Source organism: Dipodomys merriami, unplaced genomic scaffold (genome assembly GCF_024711535.1).
Source record: "Dipodomys merriami isolate MVZ:Mamm:240054 unplaced genomic scaffold, mDipMer1.0.p SCAF_16, whole genome shotgun sequence".
NCBI lineage: Eukaryota > Metazoa > Chordata > Mammalia > Rodentia > Heteromyidae > Dipodomys > Dipodomys merriami.
Genome location: NW_027202937.1, coordinates 32,073,407 through 32,090,023, shown reverse-complemented (window position 1 = coordinate 32,090,023; position 16,617 = coordinate 32,073,407). Strand labels below are relative to the sequence as shown.

General features: G+C 42.0%; 1 protein-coding gene across 10 annotated transcripts; it reads right to left on the bottom strand.

Moving 5' to 3' along the window:
* Positions 1-214: 214 nt before the first annotated feature.
* On the bottom strand, positions 215-10,104 carry Fam50b (family with sequence similarity 50 member B). Of its 10 annotated transcripts, none has more exons than XM_070024664.1 (6): positions 9,690-10,104; positions 9,322-9,390; positions 8,558-8,652; positions 4,604-4,660; positions 2,060-2,128; positions 215-1,789 (listed from the first exon to the last, which is right to left on the bottom strand). In XM_070024664.1, the coding sequence occupies exon 6, from the start codon at positions 1,704-1,706 to the stop codon at positions 693-695; it is 1,014 nt and encodes a 337-aa protein (XP_069880765.1). In that variant the 5' UTR covers positions 1,707-1,789; positions 2,060-2,128; positions 4,604-4,660; positions 8,558-8,652; positions 9,322-9,390; positions 9,690-10,104; the 3' UTR covers positions 215-692. The 10 variants fall into 10 exon arrangements, with proteins under 10 accessions (XP_069880765.1, XP_069880759.1, XP_069880760.1 ...); XM_070024658.1 differs by lacking the exon at positions 9,322-9,390 and adding an exon at positions 5,963-6,026 and having other exon boundaries at positions 8,550-8,652; XM_070024659.1 differs by lacking the exon at positions 9,322-9,390 and adding an exon at positions 5,963-6,026.
* Between the last annotated feature and the right edge of the window lie 6,513 nt (positions 10,105-16,617).

Below are 16,617 nucleotides of genomic sequence, written 5' to 3'. Positions count from 1 at the left end.
CTTTCTGTCCTCTTAACCTGTGGGGCTACACCATCCAGCTATGGAGCACAAGAGTGAGGCTGCTTACTGCCTTTGTGAGCCGGACTCATCACCAACCAGTCATCCTGGGAGCAGTGATGAACAGGTCCACCTTGGCCTCAGACATTTCAGAACAGTGTCAGAACAATCCTTTAACTAAAGCAACCAAGGCCACAAGAATAACAGCAGACTTTTATTGCGTTTTAAATTCTTTACAAATATTAACTCATTTACTCTTCATTTGGCCTTTTGAGGTAGGGGCTTTATGGTATTGGATTCCATGTGTGGGAAAACCAAGTCACAGTGTTTAATAACCTTGTTCAAGATCTCACAGTGAGGAAACAGAGCAGGGAAATCAAACCCAGCTGGTTCGTCTGTGAAGTCTGTGCTCAAAGCCATTAAACCAAAAAAATGCACCCATTTTTTAAAAATCACACTATGTGCCCCCCCCATGATACAAAGGGCCAGGCCATGAAGTTATTCAACAACATTCAAAATACTCTGAAAAACAAGTAAACAACTAAATAATGTCAACAACAGAATGACCAAATCTGAATAACAGGAACCCCTGTCTTTATTAAATTCAGGAACCAGAACTCAGCAGTTAGAGGATGAAGCAACTGTGCAATTTCCCTCCTGGCGCGCCCCTCCGCGGCAGGGCGGTGGCAGGGGCATCACCGAATGGTGTACTTGTCCCACTTCTTCTCGGGGTCGTAGGGCTCCCAGCGGCTGGCGGGAAAGATGTGCTTGTTCTTCTCGTACCAGCTCCGCAGCACCACCTTTCCCGCGTGGGACTCATCCTTCTCCATGGTGGCATCGCTGAGCAGCCGCACGTCATCGTGCACATCGAAGTTGAAGAGCGGGCCGCTCTTGCCCCGGGCCTTGGTGATGATGAAGTGGTAGAAGGTGTGGTAATGGGGCAGGATGAGGTCCTCCTTTATGTACATGAGCTGTTCCACGCCAGCGGCCCGCAGCTCACGGAAGTCCTTGCGCAGGCCCTGCAATGCCTTCTTCAGGAACTGCTGCACCGTGCTGCCTTTGCACATGCGCACGGTGCGCCGGTGGCCAGAGCCATCCCAGTAGCTGAAGGTGATATCCATTTCCTCACTCTTCACCTTCTCGCGCTTGGCCTCCCACTCCTTGCGCAGCTCCTCCCGCAGCTGGTTCTCCTCCTCCTCCCGGTCACGGTCAGGCAGGAAGCTTGTGTCCACGTCGGGATTCTTGCCCAGGTTCTTCTTGCCCTTGCTGGTCACGGCCGCGCTGTCCTGGTCGTGGTTGTGGTCACCGCCGTCGCCATCCTCGCCCTCGCCGTCGTCCAGCGTGAAGGACAGGTTGGAGATCTTGCGCTTGCGCTCGCGCCTGCGCTCCTTCTCGCGGAGCATCTCCAGCTGCAGCCGCCGCTCCTCCAGCTGCTCCCTCTTGGCCAGTTGCATCTCCCGCTCCTTCAGCAGGGCCTCCTGCTTGGCCTTCATGTCGTTCAGGGTCACCAGGCCCACCGTGCTGGACTTGAGCTCGGCCTCCACGGCGTCGTAGTGAGCCGAGAACTTCTTGTCCACCTTGGACTTCATGATGGTCTCCTCCGCGATGCGCTGCTTCAGCACCTCCATCTGCTCCTTCTGCTTCTCGCGCTTCTTGATCAGGTGCATGGCCCGGCCGGCCTCCCGCATGGTGCCCTTGTACTGCGCCATGCCCGCCGCTCAGTGCAGCCCACGCCACGGGTGGAGTCCTCTTCCTTCCTCACGCCTTACGGTTCTGGGTTAATTCACAGATTCTGTAGCAATAAGGGAAAAGGTCATCAATAGAAAAGATCCTACAACAGGGCAGCTTTATTAACAGTTCAGGTGAGTGCCTTACAGTAGAATGGAAAGGTTCTGTCTCTGGGCTACCTTGTGGCAACCACCTATCACAGGAGGCTGCTGGGCACTGGAGGATAGCTAGAGTCACCAAGGCAAGGAGGCTTCCCTTCAATTAAACTGACACGTCAAGTGTGACTACTTAGTGCAGGGCAGGGCATGGAGAGCTGCACAGAACAAACCCTTACCTGTCTAGTCGCCCGATCAAGCACAGACTTGTTAACAGCCAGAAGCTCCCAGCCAATCTGTATGGGTTTCTGAGTATTAGGCACAAGGAAAGAACAGAAGAAAATATGTCTCCTGGTGGTACAGGCCAGCCCTATCTCCTCAGTTGGACTGCTGTCCTCCCCCGACGGGAGAAGCAAGCCAGGACAGGGGTCAATTTTGTGGCAGCACCTTCCAGCACCCGCTTCCCTGCAGAGTGGTAATGCTGAGTTCCCAGGGGCACAGGCATTGCTTGTTGCTATCCCCACCGCTCAGGAAGCAATCATTGCTGCAAATATGTGAGCTTCACAGAAGTAATTTGGACCCAACCCTCTTGCTGGGAGAACAAGACATTAGAGGAAGTACATATAGCACACGTACAAATCACCTTGTCAGTGATTCAGCCGATGTAGAAGGACCTGCCCGAGTTAGCCATCTCCATTAGCAGCAGTCCTATGCTGGCTCACCCCTGCAGCTCTGTCATTCCATGGACCCTCACCCTCATGAACTCCTTGAGCAACAGACATGCTGTCACCTAACTTCCTTGCCTCTAAACCTTTTCCCATGCCTTCTGGAATATAGTGCCTGGGCAAACTCTTAGAACTTGCTCTCCATCTTCTGGCCCCAAACTGGGGTCTATCTATTCTCTGATACCAACACTCTTCTTATTGCTCCCTAAAGCAGAAGGGACTTCCCTTTGATGTTCCTTGCCATTGCATAGTCTAGAGTAGAAGAGCATCCCAGCTGTTTCAAAAAACTTTTCTTCCCTTCCCTCCTTTCTTTCTCTCTTCCTCCATTTTCCCTCTCTCTTTTCCTTCCTTCCCCCACTTCTCAGAGCATTGCAGTTGGAACTCAGAGTTTCAAATGCAACTAGACAGACACTGTAAACCACACCTCCAGGTCTTTTTGCTCTAGTTATTTTTGAAGTAGGGTTTCACAGGGCTGAAAACCCTTGCTATTTACCCTCGTAGCTAGGATGATAGATAGGAAACACCATGCCCAGATTTCCCTGTTGTTGGTAGGTATCTTGACCTCCTTTTCCCCTCCCCAGCTAGCTGGCCTTGAACCACAATCCTCCCAATTTCTGTCTCCTAAGTAGTTATGATGATAGATGTGAGCCATGGATACCTGCCTTTTATTAAATACTCTCAGATACCTCTGAAGCTCATGCCACCTCACAATCCTACTCCTATCCTCTGATACTATTATTGCTGGAATTCTCATCTTCCTATATCTTTGAGGATCATTCCTACCTAGCTCAATTGCCTTCATCTCCCATCCTATATGCATTGCTACCAAGAGTCACCATCATAACCTTCAGTATCTTATCCTTCTTACTTTCAAAAATCTCCTTCCTTACATCAATTCACTCATTAACACACATGGCCACAATTTACCTCTTATTAGTACCACTCAGTGACTCATCTCGGAAATCTTAACTCTCTCACCTTCTTTCTTTTCCATTTCTATTCTCTACACTCCAAACAGCACTGTGCTCAAATGACTCAAGACCTCCCTATCTAAGGCCCATAGCTGTTCATCATGATCACATCCTCTTATCCTTTCCTCCCTGCCTACCAAAGATCAAACTACTTCCTCATGCCCTCAGGCCCCTTCCCTGCTATGGTTCTCACCTAAGAGAACTCTACTCCTGACTGAATGTAGCCTCTGTCTTTCAGCTCTTCAGCCTAGACAGCTGCCTGTCTTGGCAAAAATGGCACAATTTCTGTAGGACAGTCTTATTTGAAGTTCATGACCTCAGAACTCCCACAGAGACTCAAAATCACCTAGAAATTCTGTTAAGACTGTCCTAGTATCTTTGCTATCCAGACCGCCCCCCCCCTCTCTTTTTTTTTTGTCCATCGTGGGGCCTGAGCTCTGGGCCTGGGCGCTGTCCTTCAGCTCTTCAGCTGTAGACTAGCTCTCTACCACTTGAGCCTCAGCCCCACTTCCGTCTTTTTCTGCTTATGTGGTGCTGAGGAATCAAACCCAAGGCCTCATGCATGGAAAGCAAGCACTCTACCACTGAGCCGCCTTCCCAGCCCCCAGCCTCTCTTAAGAAAGCAATTTCCTTTCCCCTGTGATTCCTCAAACCTCCCTACTTCACCCAATAATCTAGTAAACATTTATTAGCATATCTCCAGATATAGTTCCTTATTATGATCTAAACACAACAGAGATTCTTCAATAGTAATACTTACCTCTTTACACATGTTCTAACACAGAGACTACATTCAATTTGTTAGAGCTATTTTACATGGCAGTTTTCCTAAATAAGTCCTCTGTGAAAAATGGTTCCTAAACACAAATAACTATGTGAAAGTGTGAGTTAAGGAAAATATTACAGTGCTTTACTGTTAGTTTTTAATACGCTGTTTTCCAGGGTAGCTCTCCAACAAGGAGGTAGAGCATTTCACATTTTCACATAACGTTTCTTTTCCTATAAGCTATTAACATTCACTGAACCAAAATTAGCCTTGAAATGTATGCCAGCCTCTTAGCCTACCCTGTTCTACTGGCAATGATACCTGTGAGCACTGTCTTCATCAAGAAATCCTTCATCATGTGATGGTAAGACAGGGTACCTACATTCCAGAAGGAAATTAAGGAAAGGCCATTCAATAAATTGTCCAAACTAGAAATCTAGCAATGTTGACTCTGGTTCACATATAACCAACCAATCACAGAAAATCTTTCATAGCTTTTTTCTTTACCGAATTATTATTTCATTTTGTCCATCGTGGGGCTTGAACTATAGGACTGGGCGCTGTCCCCGAGCTCTTCAGGTCAAGGCAAGAGCTCTACCACTTGAGCCACAGCCCCACTTCCAGTTTTCTGGTGGTTAATTGGAGATAGAGTCTCATGGACTTTTCTTGCCCAGTCTGGCTTTAAACTGTGATCCTCAGATCTCAGCCTCTGAGTAGCTAGTATTCCAGGCATAAGCCACTGGCACCCGGCACATTATTATTTTTATTGGAATACATTTTTATTAGAATACAGGAGGGATTTCATTGGAACCTTTCCATACATGTATATAATGTATTCCAATCAATCCTTCTCCCTCTCACATTTTTTTGTGCCTGCTATTATGGCTTAAACTCAGTTCTTCCAACTTGCTCAGTTTGATGGCTAGGCTGGCACTCTATCACTTGGACCATGCTTTCTCCAGCCCAGCTTTTTGCTGGTTATTTTAGTGATGGTATCTTTTGGATTTTTCTACTTGAGCTGGCTTTGAACCAAGATCCTCTGACATCAATCTCTTTAGTAGCTAGGATTGGAGGGATGAGTCACTGGTGCACAGATCAAAGCCTTTCTACCACTTGTCCAAGAAACCTGCACATTTTTCCCAACTGAAAACTTTCTCACTGTTGATCCATCATTAACGTATTCTCATTTCTTGTCTATCTTCTTTCTAGTCGGTTCAAGTCTCTCATAAAAAAATCAATGTTCCTTTGTCTGTCTTACAAGGTTTCTAGGAAGTGAACCCATCCACTGTCAATGTGTCATATGCAGCTACCCAACTTCCCACTGTTCTTCAATATAAGATACCCTTTTACAATTGTTACCTTTGTTTTCATTGTTCCTAGAAAGTGCTGTCCTCCACTGTATAACTTACTGATCAATGTCAGCTCAGATGTGGCCCATACTACCTTCTACCACCACCACCAACCACAGACACACTGTTACCCATACTCTTACTTTTATTATGCAATACAAGCCAGAATGCCTGGCTTACTTTTTTAAAATCACATAATCCAAGTATCCACACTTTAATCCAACTGACTCTAGGTTATTGCCTCTATTATAATTATCCTTCTTTCTCCAGGCTAATCAGAATTTGGTTTGCCATAGTCTCTAATCCTCCTCTTCATCCCGCCTCTGATTACCTAGAATCCAGACCTTCACAATCATCACCTCCAAAGACCTTTTAGGAGCCCTAGGCTGGAAATGCTAGAAAAGTTAAAACAAAAACAGAAAGAAGCAAATTTATAATTGGTGTATGACATCCTGATCTTCAGACTTTTCTGAAGTTCCAAGATAGCAAGCCTCCTCTTGCACCTTAATTCTGTGAAAAGTATTCCCTGCCAAGCTTAAAGCTACTGCTTTAACTTTTTTAGATGTTATCAACAATAACACAGATAATGAAAGGGAGGGAACAACAATCAGGTTCAATGAACATGAAATGCTGGCTACATATACTAATTTTAAGTTATAGAAAAATAATTTCATCCAAGTTTAGTCACAAATAAACTAATATGCAAAACACTTAGAATATTTTAACAGAAAAAAGAGACAAAAAGCTGTGTGATGGTGGCTTATGCCTGTAATTCTAGCTACTCTGGAGGTTGAGCTCTTAATGGTCACTTTGAAGCCAGCTCAGGCAGGAAAGTCTGCGAGACTCTTGTCTGCAATTAACCACCCAAAAAGTCAAAAGTAGGGCTGTGGCTCAAGTAGTAGAGTGCTAGTCTTGAGCAAAAACCCACTCAGGGACAGCACCCAGACCCTGACTAAAATGAAGCCCAAAGACCAGTACAAAAAAGAAAAAGGACTGTTACCAATGTAAACAATAAAAATCAACAAAGAATGGTAAAACATCTGCCTATCAAGTCCTGAGTTCAAATCTAGTATGACAATGAATAAAATTAAATTGCATTCAACAAAGAACCTCTTTTGTTATGGTGTTCAATTTACCTTTCATCTAAATTGTTTAAAATGACTATCCCCTTTAGAATTATCCCAAACTGTCAGGGATACAGGACTTTCCCCTCTATTCACTCTTTAAATAGAATAACTGATGGACTGTGTATAAGGAGCCCAGTACTTCCCAATCTATCAGATTGTATCTAAGCAGCCCTTGATTGTATCATGACTCAAGGATCTCCCTTTGACACTATTACTAAATTCTGAACTACCTGTCAAAGTTAAGTGTCACTTCAACAAGATGCCAGTAAAGAACCAGTGCATAAACTAGGCACCAATAATGGCTCTTGCCTTTTTTCCCAATGGATTTCTGTATGTTTTTTATTGTGAAAATACTGTACAGAGGGGTTACAATTACATGAGCAAGGTAATGAGTACATTTCCTACAGAGCATTGTTGCCTCCTCCTATGTTTTTCCCCTACCTTCCTTCCCACCTCCATATCTACCGGCTCTTTCCTTTAAATCTAGCTACAAAGGAGGCTGACATCTAAGGATCAAGATTCAAAGCCAGTATGGGCAAGAAAGTCCCTGAGACTTGTATCTCCAATTAACCACTAAAAAGCTGGAGGTAGAACTTTGACTGAAATGATAAAGAGCACTAGTCTTGAGCAGAAAACACTGAAGGAAAGCACCGGGGCTCTGACTTCAAGTCACAGCACTGGCACAACTTCCCCCACCCCTCCCCCCAAAAAACCCACTAATACATGCTTTCCACAGCATTCAGCATTCTGTCCTTAGAACAGAAGTCTTTCACTGGATATTTAAAGATGACTATAAACTGGGTTCTACTGCAGGCTTTCTAATGGGAAGTTAAAAATATCTTAACACATTTGCTTGTAAAACCATTAAAAAAAAACACAGGGTAGGGGAAATACCTCTTGCACGTGCAGAGATGGAGTACAAGTACAAACTATACTAATAGGGAAAGCTTAAACAAACAACCCATGACCTCTCTGTGTTACTCAGAAACCAAACAAGGGAAAAATGAAACCTAAAGGGAGATAACAGAGAGTTCAAAATGGATTTTGCACCATAAGTGTCTGTTTTGTTACATATACATTTTTCTTTTGTTTTTATAGTATACTTTTAAAAAGTTCCATAAAATGTAAAGTGGCATAGTTTGATTTAAAAATAAAAGAAATGGCTTGGGAGGGTGGTACCTGCCTGTGATCCTCGTTATGCAGGTAGAATTGCTGTCTCAGGCTGGCCTGAGCAAAAATTAGGAGGCCATAATTTAAGGAATAACTAAAGCTAAACAAGGCTTAGGGCATAGCTCAAGTGGTGGAGAATCTGCCTTGTAAGTTATGGAGTTCACACCCCAGTGCTGCCAAAAACTAAAGAAACATAAAATGAAATGGATTTCTTTTGTGTGTATGCCAGGTTTGGGATTTAAAGTCAGGGCTTGGGCACTATCCCTGAGCTTCTTTTGCTCAAAGCTAGAACTCTTCCATTTGAGCCATGGCTCTACTTCCAGATTTTTGGTGATTAATTAGGCCTAAGAATCTCATGGACTTTCCTGCTTGGGCTGGCTTCAACCTGCAATCCTCGGCTCTCAGCCCAAGTGTAGCTAGGATTACAGCTGTGAGTCACCAGTGCCTGGCTGAAATGGATTGTTTTAATAAGCAAAACAAATGCCAACAATGCCACATTTATTGTTATTCCTAAAGGCAATCATTTTCAATCCTTTCAGATGTTTCTCCTGTTAATTCTCCTCTGACTTTCTAGTAATGCTTATATTGCTGTTCTTGTGACTGACCAATGTTACACTTTACCTACTGACTTTTTAGTATGGTGGATGAAGACTTTTCTCTATGATGGATCGAAATGTCTGGCCCACTCACATGAAGAAGAGGGTATTATCAAAGTTGTCAGTGTCTAAGCCAGAAAAGAAAAATGCAAGAAATTAAATTATATACCAAGCCTAAAAAAATAAATTATATACCAAGCCTAATTATAAATATAGTGGCAAAATAGCCAAGTACTCATTCTATGTCACATTATTCTGGTCTACTAATAAAATATTAATTAGCAGAGCTTCTGTATACTATTGGTTGTTATACTCATTATCAAGGATAAGCAAATAAATGTTTAGAAATGATAAATTTTAATTATTCACATACACTTATTTGTGTAATTCTATATTCTCAAGCAATTGTATAGTGATTATGTTAGGTCCATAATCTTTCATATGAAAAACATATCTTAAATCTCAATATGTTTGAATTCAAGATTCCAATTTCTTAAGGAATACCCACTGTCAATTACACTAACTTTTCTGGAGGGAAGCACATTTCTTCTTTATATGTCTAAAATTGTCTTTTATAATTTTGTTTCTAAAATCCAAATAAAAAAATAGGAAACAATACAGCAGCTTATGAACATATATTCACAAACATATTCACATCATATCATATATTTTTATTATATATATATTCTTAACTATATAGGCTTCATTCAAAGATAGTTCAATACCACATTGTCTTAATACCTGCAGGTAAGACAAAAAAAAAAAAGGCAAACTAGACCTTGGAGGAATTTCATTACCTTGATAAAAGAATTTTTGAAAGATTTACTGCAAACGTCACATTTAATAATGTTTTCATGTTCTTTACACTTTTCTCAAAAACAAAATTATGTAGAGTTTTAGCCTGTACCCAGAGTCCTTTCCTGATAAACCCCATTGCAAACCGACCCACGTGAGACATGCATTCCCTACCCTAAACCTTGGAAGGTTCTTGCTCAGTGGCCCAGGAAGCCACAGCACTGGCTGTGGTGAGGAAGGGCCAGTAGGGCCAGTGGGGGGGAGGAAGGTGGGGGAGCGGGAAGTGGGGGAGGGGGAAGCGGGATGGGGGAGACGGGAAGGGTGGCAGGGCCGACTTCCGGCAGCCGGACTAGCTACCCCAGGGCCGCACCTCACTGTGGCAGCGACACAGGCACAGAATTAATTCCAATATGGCTTCTCCTGGAAGGAGAAACCACCCTCACGTCAAGCCCTTGTAAGTTGGCGAAGGAGACTCTCAGGGGAGGAAGGCCTGATCCTTGAGCCTTTCTTAAAGACGAGGAGTCGCAGGTTTTGAGATTACAGCGCGTGGTCTGAAGCACAGCTTCCAAGACCCTCACTGGGGAAATGGAGGACCACGACCGGAAGTGAGGGCGGGGCTCGGGGCGGAAACTTCCACGGGGCCTGCTGAGTGGTCGGGCCACAGGAGCTCGCTGTGACAGACACCTAGGACAACCTTTCAGCAAGCGTTGTCTGCGGCTCCGGGCGGTGGGTGAGAGCTGTGGGTGATGGCCCTGCCCCGTGGCTTTGCAAATGGCAGCACTATGCGTCACAAAGCCAACCAGAACCTTCCAGCTGGAAGTGGGAGGAAGGAAGACTAGCATCCCACAATACCCTTCGGGGGCAGGGCCTTACCTCCTCCCACTAGGCCCCACCTTTTAAAGGGGCCACCACCTCCCAGTAGACCACAGACTGGTGACCAATATTTAACCACAGGCGTCTTTGGTAGACAGATAGATGCAAATTCTGAAGATATGTGCTTCAACTAATACTTTAAACAGCTAGGAATGACTACTTTCTCACTACTTAAAACAGAGAGGAAGTATTATTTTATGAAGAAATTTCTAGAAGGCTAAAATTACTATACTGACCAGTTGTTCTGAGGATCCTTTTTTCTGTTTTTGAAAGTGTAATTCCAATGGCTTTGTCCATTGCACTTCAGAGCTAGATCTGACTCACCTCCTGTTGACATTTGCAATTATAAAACACTCATTTAAACCATCTCTGGCTGTTGGGTAACTGCCTCCTCGTTTTAGATTCTCACCAATGAAGATTATTGGTGTCTGAGCACCACCATTCTCTTGTAATAGTTTTGGTCCTGAGAAAGAAGTAATAAACAGGACTGACTGATTCCCTCCAAACGTATTTTCTCCCAATTTGAAGTGATCTTGAAGAACTCCATCAGAGAAGTAACTGCTGCTTTGCTGAACCATTGGAGCTCAACAATGGTCATAGTTCATACTTCTTGCAGCTGCTTGAACATTGTGCAACATGCTTAGGGAGTCCCTGATCCTGGGCTTAATGTCCAGGATAGCCACTGTTGGATTCACAAATCATACTATTGATAGAGGGGAGATAGTATTGAGATATCACCTTCTTGGCATTTGAAGTGGATGGACAATTATTTTCCCAGTCACCTCATGAAAGTAAATTCTGGCATCAGAAAATGTTTTAGGAAATATTTGAACCTAATAATGAGCTTGGGTGGACAAGGACCAAGCAGTCTTGAGAAACCATGAGGTTTTGAAAAGCAAACCAGAAAGATACTGGCTATTAGTCTCAAATTAAAACCAAGAAATCTAGTTTTTAAGTGTTAATATGTTCATTAGATTATTTATGGTATCTTTGTCAATAACAGAGGCAGAATGTGCTGTTTGACTTCATGTGAACTTGAGAATAGAGAATTCCCTTATACCAGCCCAGATGTCCAGCTATGGTTGCCTTCCCAGGATACTACTGTCCTGGAGTGCCTTGGGGCTTTTAAGAAAACCCACTCACACTCCCAAGTTTCATGGAAAACTAGACTGGTTAATAATTTTCCGAGAGCTATCATAGCCCTCCAGGGATCTGCCAGGCCCAAGGGAGTTTTGACATCATCTGTGGTTACCACTGTGGATTTTAGCTGGCTCATCAGTTAGGGCTTATTCTTTAAACTGTCTGCAAACATGGAAGATAGTGTCTTCCATGAATAGTTGTGCAATATATAAACAGAACAATTGATGCTGAAGTGCCCAACTCTTTGGACCAATCACCCATCTCTTCCATTTTTATCTTCTTGGTAGATTACATTGTCTGTCAGAAGTATCATTGGTGTAATAAGTCAAGTCACAGAAAAACAAGTTCATAGCATATATTCTTGTCACCTATCACTGTAATTTGGAGACATATAAATTAAAAAGACATGAGCTAGTTGCTTAGAATCTTCTTTAGTTACAATGTGAGGCAAACATTCCCTTAAAATGATTTTTCAATTACTTTATTTTTGTTTTTGATGCTGGTACCAGGGCTTGAACTCAGGGACTTACTCTCCTTTGGCTTTACTGCCCACATTTGAGTCATGTAAGCAACACCTCCAGCTCTGCTTTTTTGCTAGTTAATTGGAGATGGGATCTTCCTGCTTGGATAGCCTCTGATTTCCTCATATTTCAGTCTCCCAAGTAGCTAGGATAACATGCATGTGCATGAACCAACAGCACCTGACTTGGGTTAATTTTTAAATATAGATCAGTGCATTTCACTCTTTTTAGTGTATTTATGGAAGTTTTGACAGCTTCCTAGATGCCTGTAATTTTTGACAAAATCTAAATTGAGCCCACCTTTCACCTCATCTTTAGAGTCCCATGTGATAGAAAATCCCTGTTATTAATTGTAGTGGACATAAGCTTCAGAAGCCCCGACCAGACCCTGTGAGCCAATTTTCAGTTCACCAAATTAGAGCACTCCCTGGTCCACAGTGTGTGGTCCAGCCTTTGGGTGGAGCTCCAGCTCTACATAGGAATCTGGTCAGGTGAGTAGCTTGAGCTACTCTGGCCTTTATGGACCATGATCCTACAGACCTGGATGCAAACTCTTAGCCCACCACTTCCTGTCTTGGTATGTTGGTTGATAGCTTAAATTTCTAGAGGAAGAGAGGGCAGTAGGATTCTTTATTGACTGTTGTTGCTCTCCCAACCGCTATCTGTCATATCTCAGACCCCTAGTATCTAGAATTACAGGTGAGTGCCATGAGGACTCAGAGTAAAAATATAAATAAATATAATGAGATTTGATCTTTTTCAGTATGCAGTTCTATAAACCTTAGTACACACAAACTCATGTACAGCAGTTCTCCTTTATGGCTAGTGTTTGCTTTCTATGGTTTTGGTTACTTGCAGTGAACAGCAGTCCAGAAAATACTGAGTGGAAAAATTCCAGAAATGAGCAATTCATAAGTTTTAAATTTCATGCTGTTCTGAAAAAGTGTGACATGGTTCAGTTTCATCCCCTCTGGATGTGTGCAATCCCACAGTGCAGCGTATCCTTGCTGTACACGAACTGCTTACTGGCTACATCTAGCCTCCTAGTAACAGTGCTCTTATTCAGGTAAACCCTTTTCACCTACTAAGGCCTAAAGAGAATAATAGTCATGTTGGTGATTGTAGTATACTGTATTATAATTATTCTATTTTTATCATTGCTAATCTCTTACAGTCCTTTATTTATAAATTAAATTTCATCATAGGCTCATATAGATTGGGAAAACATGCTAGATATGCAGGTGGAAACTCTCCACAGTTTCAGGCACCCCCTGGGGGTCTTGGGAAGTATCCCATGTAGATAAGAGGGATGACAACTAAGTTCTCATCACGGCTACCAGGAGGTGCAGGAAAATTCAGTCTGCCCAGATTCTGTCTACCTATACATTATCCTCTCTCACTTTTATACCTGGTTACCACTGATCTGCTGTCCATGCCTACAATTTTGCCTTTTCCAGAACAATATGTATTAGAACCACACAACTTGGGAGGCTTTAAAGTCAGGTAAGCATAATGCTTATCCAAGTTGTTGCAGGCATTGTCAAGTGGTAGTTTTCCATTGTATGGACACATTCAGCTCATCCCTTAACCCACTATAAGACTAAAAGACATTTGTGTTGCCTTCACTTTGGGTTAATTAAATATAAATATCCCCTGTAAACATCCATGGAAAAGGTTTTCCTGTGTATATATATATATTCATTCCTCTGCTTGTGAATAGTATTGCTAATCTATATGGTAAGTCTTTGTTTAACACAAAATTTGCCAAACTACTTTCTACAGAGACTGAATTGTTTTGCATTTTGAGAGGTAAATGGGAGCTCCACTTATTCTACAGTCTCATCAGCAATTGGTATTGTGATTTTTTAAATTAAAACTTAAAATTTTAGCCATTCTACTTAATAGGTGTGGAGTGGTACCTGACTGTGGTTTTAATTTGCATTTCACCAAGTAGCAAATGATATTGAATGTCTTTGTTATTGCCATTACATAATTTTTGACAGACAATGAAGCATCTATTGAAATCTTTTCCTCATTTTTAATTGAATGATTCTTTCCCTACTGTTATATATGTCTTTGATATAGCAAGAATACCAACTTGAATCTAGCTTCTTTTTCAGTCTGTTAGGTATCTTTTGCCAGGCAAAAATTTTTAATTTTTAATTTGTGAAACCCAAATTTATCAGTTGTTTATTTATAGATCAAACTTTTGGTGTCTATGCCTAAACCAAGGTCACTAAAGTTGTTCTCTTATAGTGTGTTCTACAAATCTTATGGGTGGTTCATTTTTCACTTAAGTTTGTGATCATTTTGGAGTCAATTTTAGTAGCATTTGAAACTTAACTATAGTTTCCTTTCTATTGAAATGTTAACTTCCTTCCAAATTGGTGATTATAAATGACCTCTATGAGATTTCAAAATAAAATAAAAATGACTTACACCTTCTCTGTGAATGTGAATCTGCTGTGGAAACAAATTTCACTTATCAGAATGGTGAAGGTGATTTTAGAAATTGCAGAAAACAGATGTGAGATGGCAGCCAGGATGTTTCCTTTTGTCTTTGGTTTCAAGGGAGTTTCCTTGACCCAAGCTAAGACAGAGGTCCAGCAGAATGTGCTGTTGATGGTGTCAGCCTGTCTTGAGCCTTAAATACTTCCTTCAAGACATGTACAGGTGGCCATTCTCATCATTCATAAGATGTGGTAGATTGAGAAAGTGGGTAGCCCTGCTTTCTTTGCAATGAAGCTTGACAAGCTGGCTTTTTGCAGAACTCCAGGGATTATTTATATTTGTCCCAAGGATTAAGACTGAGTTAGTGACTAAGTTATACATCTTGTCCTCCCTGGAAGAATTTGCAATGAATGATGTCAGGTAGATGAAATGTGAAAGGTAGAAGCTTCTTACATTTCACACTTCTGAGCTTTTCCATGCTTCTACCGTCACTCAAGAGTTGATTAGGTGTTGCCAGAGGGTCTTCAGTAAACTGTGAGGCTTACAATGATGCACTAATTCTAAGTTCAATGGTTACCAAAACAAAGGGGCAGAAATCCTGTATTCAGGACCAGACTGATTAGATAAGGATGGCTTAAAAATCACTACTAGGTTTCATGGTCCCTTGTTACTGTGGTATGCTTTTATTTTGGTCTGTTCTAGGACCAGTGTGTTGTACAGGTTCAACGAACATCTGATGAATGAATGAATGTGACATTCATTCATTCTAAATTAATGTTACAGTTCATTTTATTAAATAACAATTGGGACACCACATCCCAGAGTACAATGGTGTATTAGAGTAAAATATTTAGTGCCATGTCCTCAGGTTTGATTCTCTGTTTAGACTAAAGGTGTCAAAGTTCCCTCCACAAATCTCTAAAGCTCCTGAGTTCTGCACCTGGCACTCAAAGATGTGGTATGGCTGAGTGGAAATTATAGTACCTGGGCCCAGAGGCCATAAGTGTTACAACTGGCTTTTCATACTAGTACTAAATTAACTTGTTGTGAGCTTGAGAGAAGTAACTTTTCCAAGTTTCAATTTTTTTCATCTAACAAGTACAGCTTTCCAGTATTGAGTTGTACAGGTTAGAATTCAACTAGAAGAATGTTCTCCTAAGGGAGGAATGAGAAGGAAAGAGGGAACAGCCTACACTAAGCAAAAAGAAAGACATGTAAACATCACCTGATGTGGAAAAAATAATTTGTATTGCCAAAGCTCATAGAATTCACAAACTGTGGGGTGGGGGTGGGGGAGGCTGGGAAGGGATGTGAAGGGTAAACAAAGGAGGAGGCTGCAATGCTTGGTAAGAAATGTACGCATTATCCTGCCCATGTAATTGTAACCCCTCTGTACAGTATGTTCACAAAAAAATTAAATAAAATAAAAAGAATTCACAAACTGTATAGATCATGATAATGACAATGTGCCTTATGAAGGTTAAAATGTGTTTGTGACTTTAACTAAGTATCACTATTCCACAATACTGCAAAATATGTGAACTTTATGTAATCACCTAATCTCAATTTGTTTTTAAAAAAGTGAGAGAAGGCATGGGTTAGGCACGAGGGATGATGACATTGTCAGACACCTTGTATTCATATGCTTTGTAGAGTGGGAACTTCTTTGTACAACTACTTAAAGACAATAATAAAAAATTTAAAAAAGAATGTTCTCCTAACTCCTAATCACAGGACTAGGAAAGAGGGACCTAAGGCTTATTTGTTTGTGTAATTGCTTCTTGATTTCTTAGCTTAGAAACTTGAAATGCCAGTTTCTGGCAGTGGGAGATACCACCCAATAAAGGCATTATTAGCTTCTAGGATTATAGCAGACTTTACTCGGTGATTACAGAGCTGATGCATTATCAGCTTAGTTCAAAGGCAAGTCCAAAGGGCTGGAAAGGGATGGGAACTGACTTGAGAAACTCCTGGCTGTCAGTGGAGGGAAAGGAAAGACCGCTGGCCCTCACAGCCTGAAACTTGACACATCACTGATGACAGTGGCTCAGACTTTTCAAGAAACAGTTTTTAACACTTTGGCAGGGGCTCTTACCATGGGAGAATAGAGTAAGAAACTAACTTCCTCTCTGTTCACCTAGTGCTTCATGTGAAATGTTTCTGTTCCTAGTTTCTTGGTTAATAGTTACTTTGTTCTCTCAGACTTACCTGGAAAGCCATTCTTTTCCATCTTTCCCTCCCTCCCCTCTTCCTTTCTTCTACCTTTCCCAAACATGACAGTACTGTCACCTGACAGATGCTACCTTGGCACCC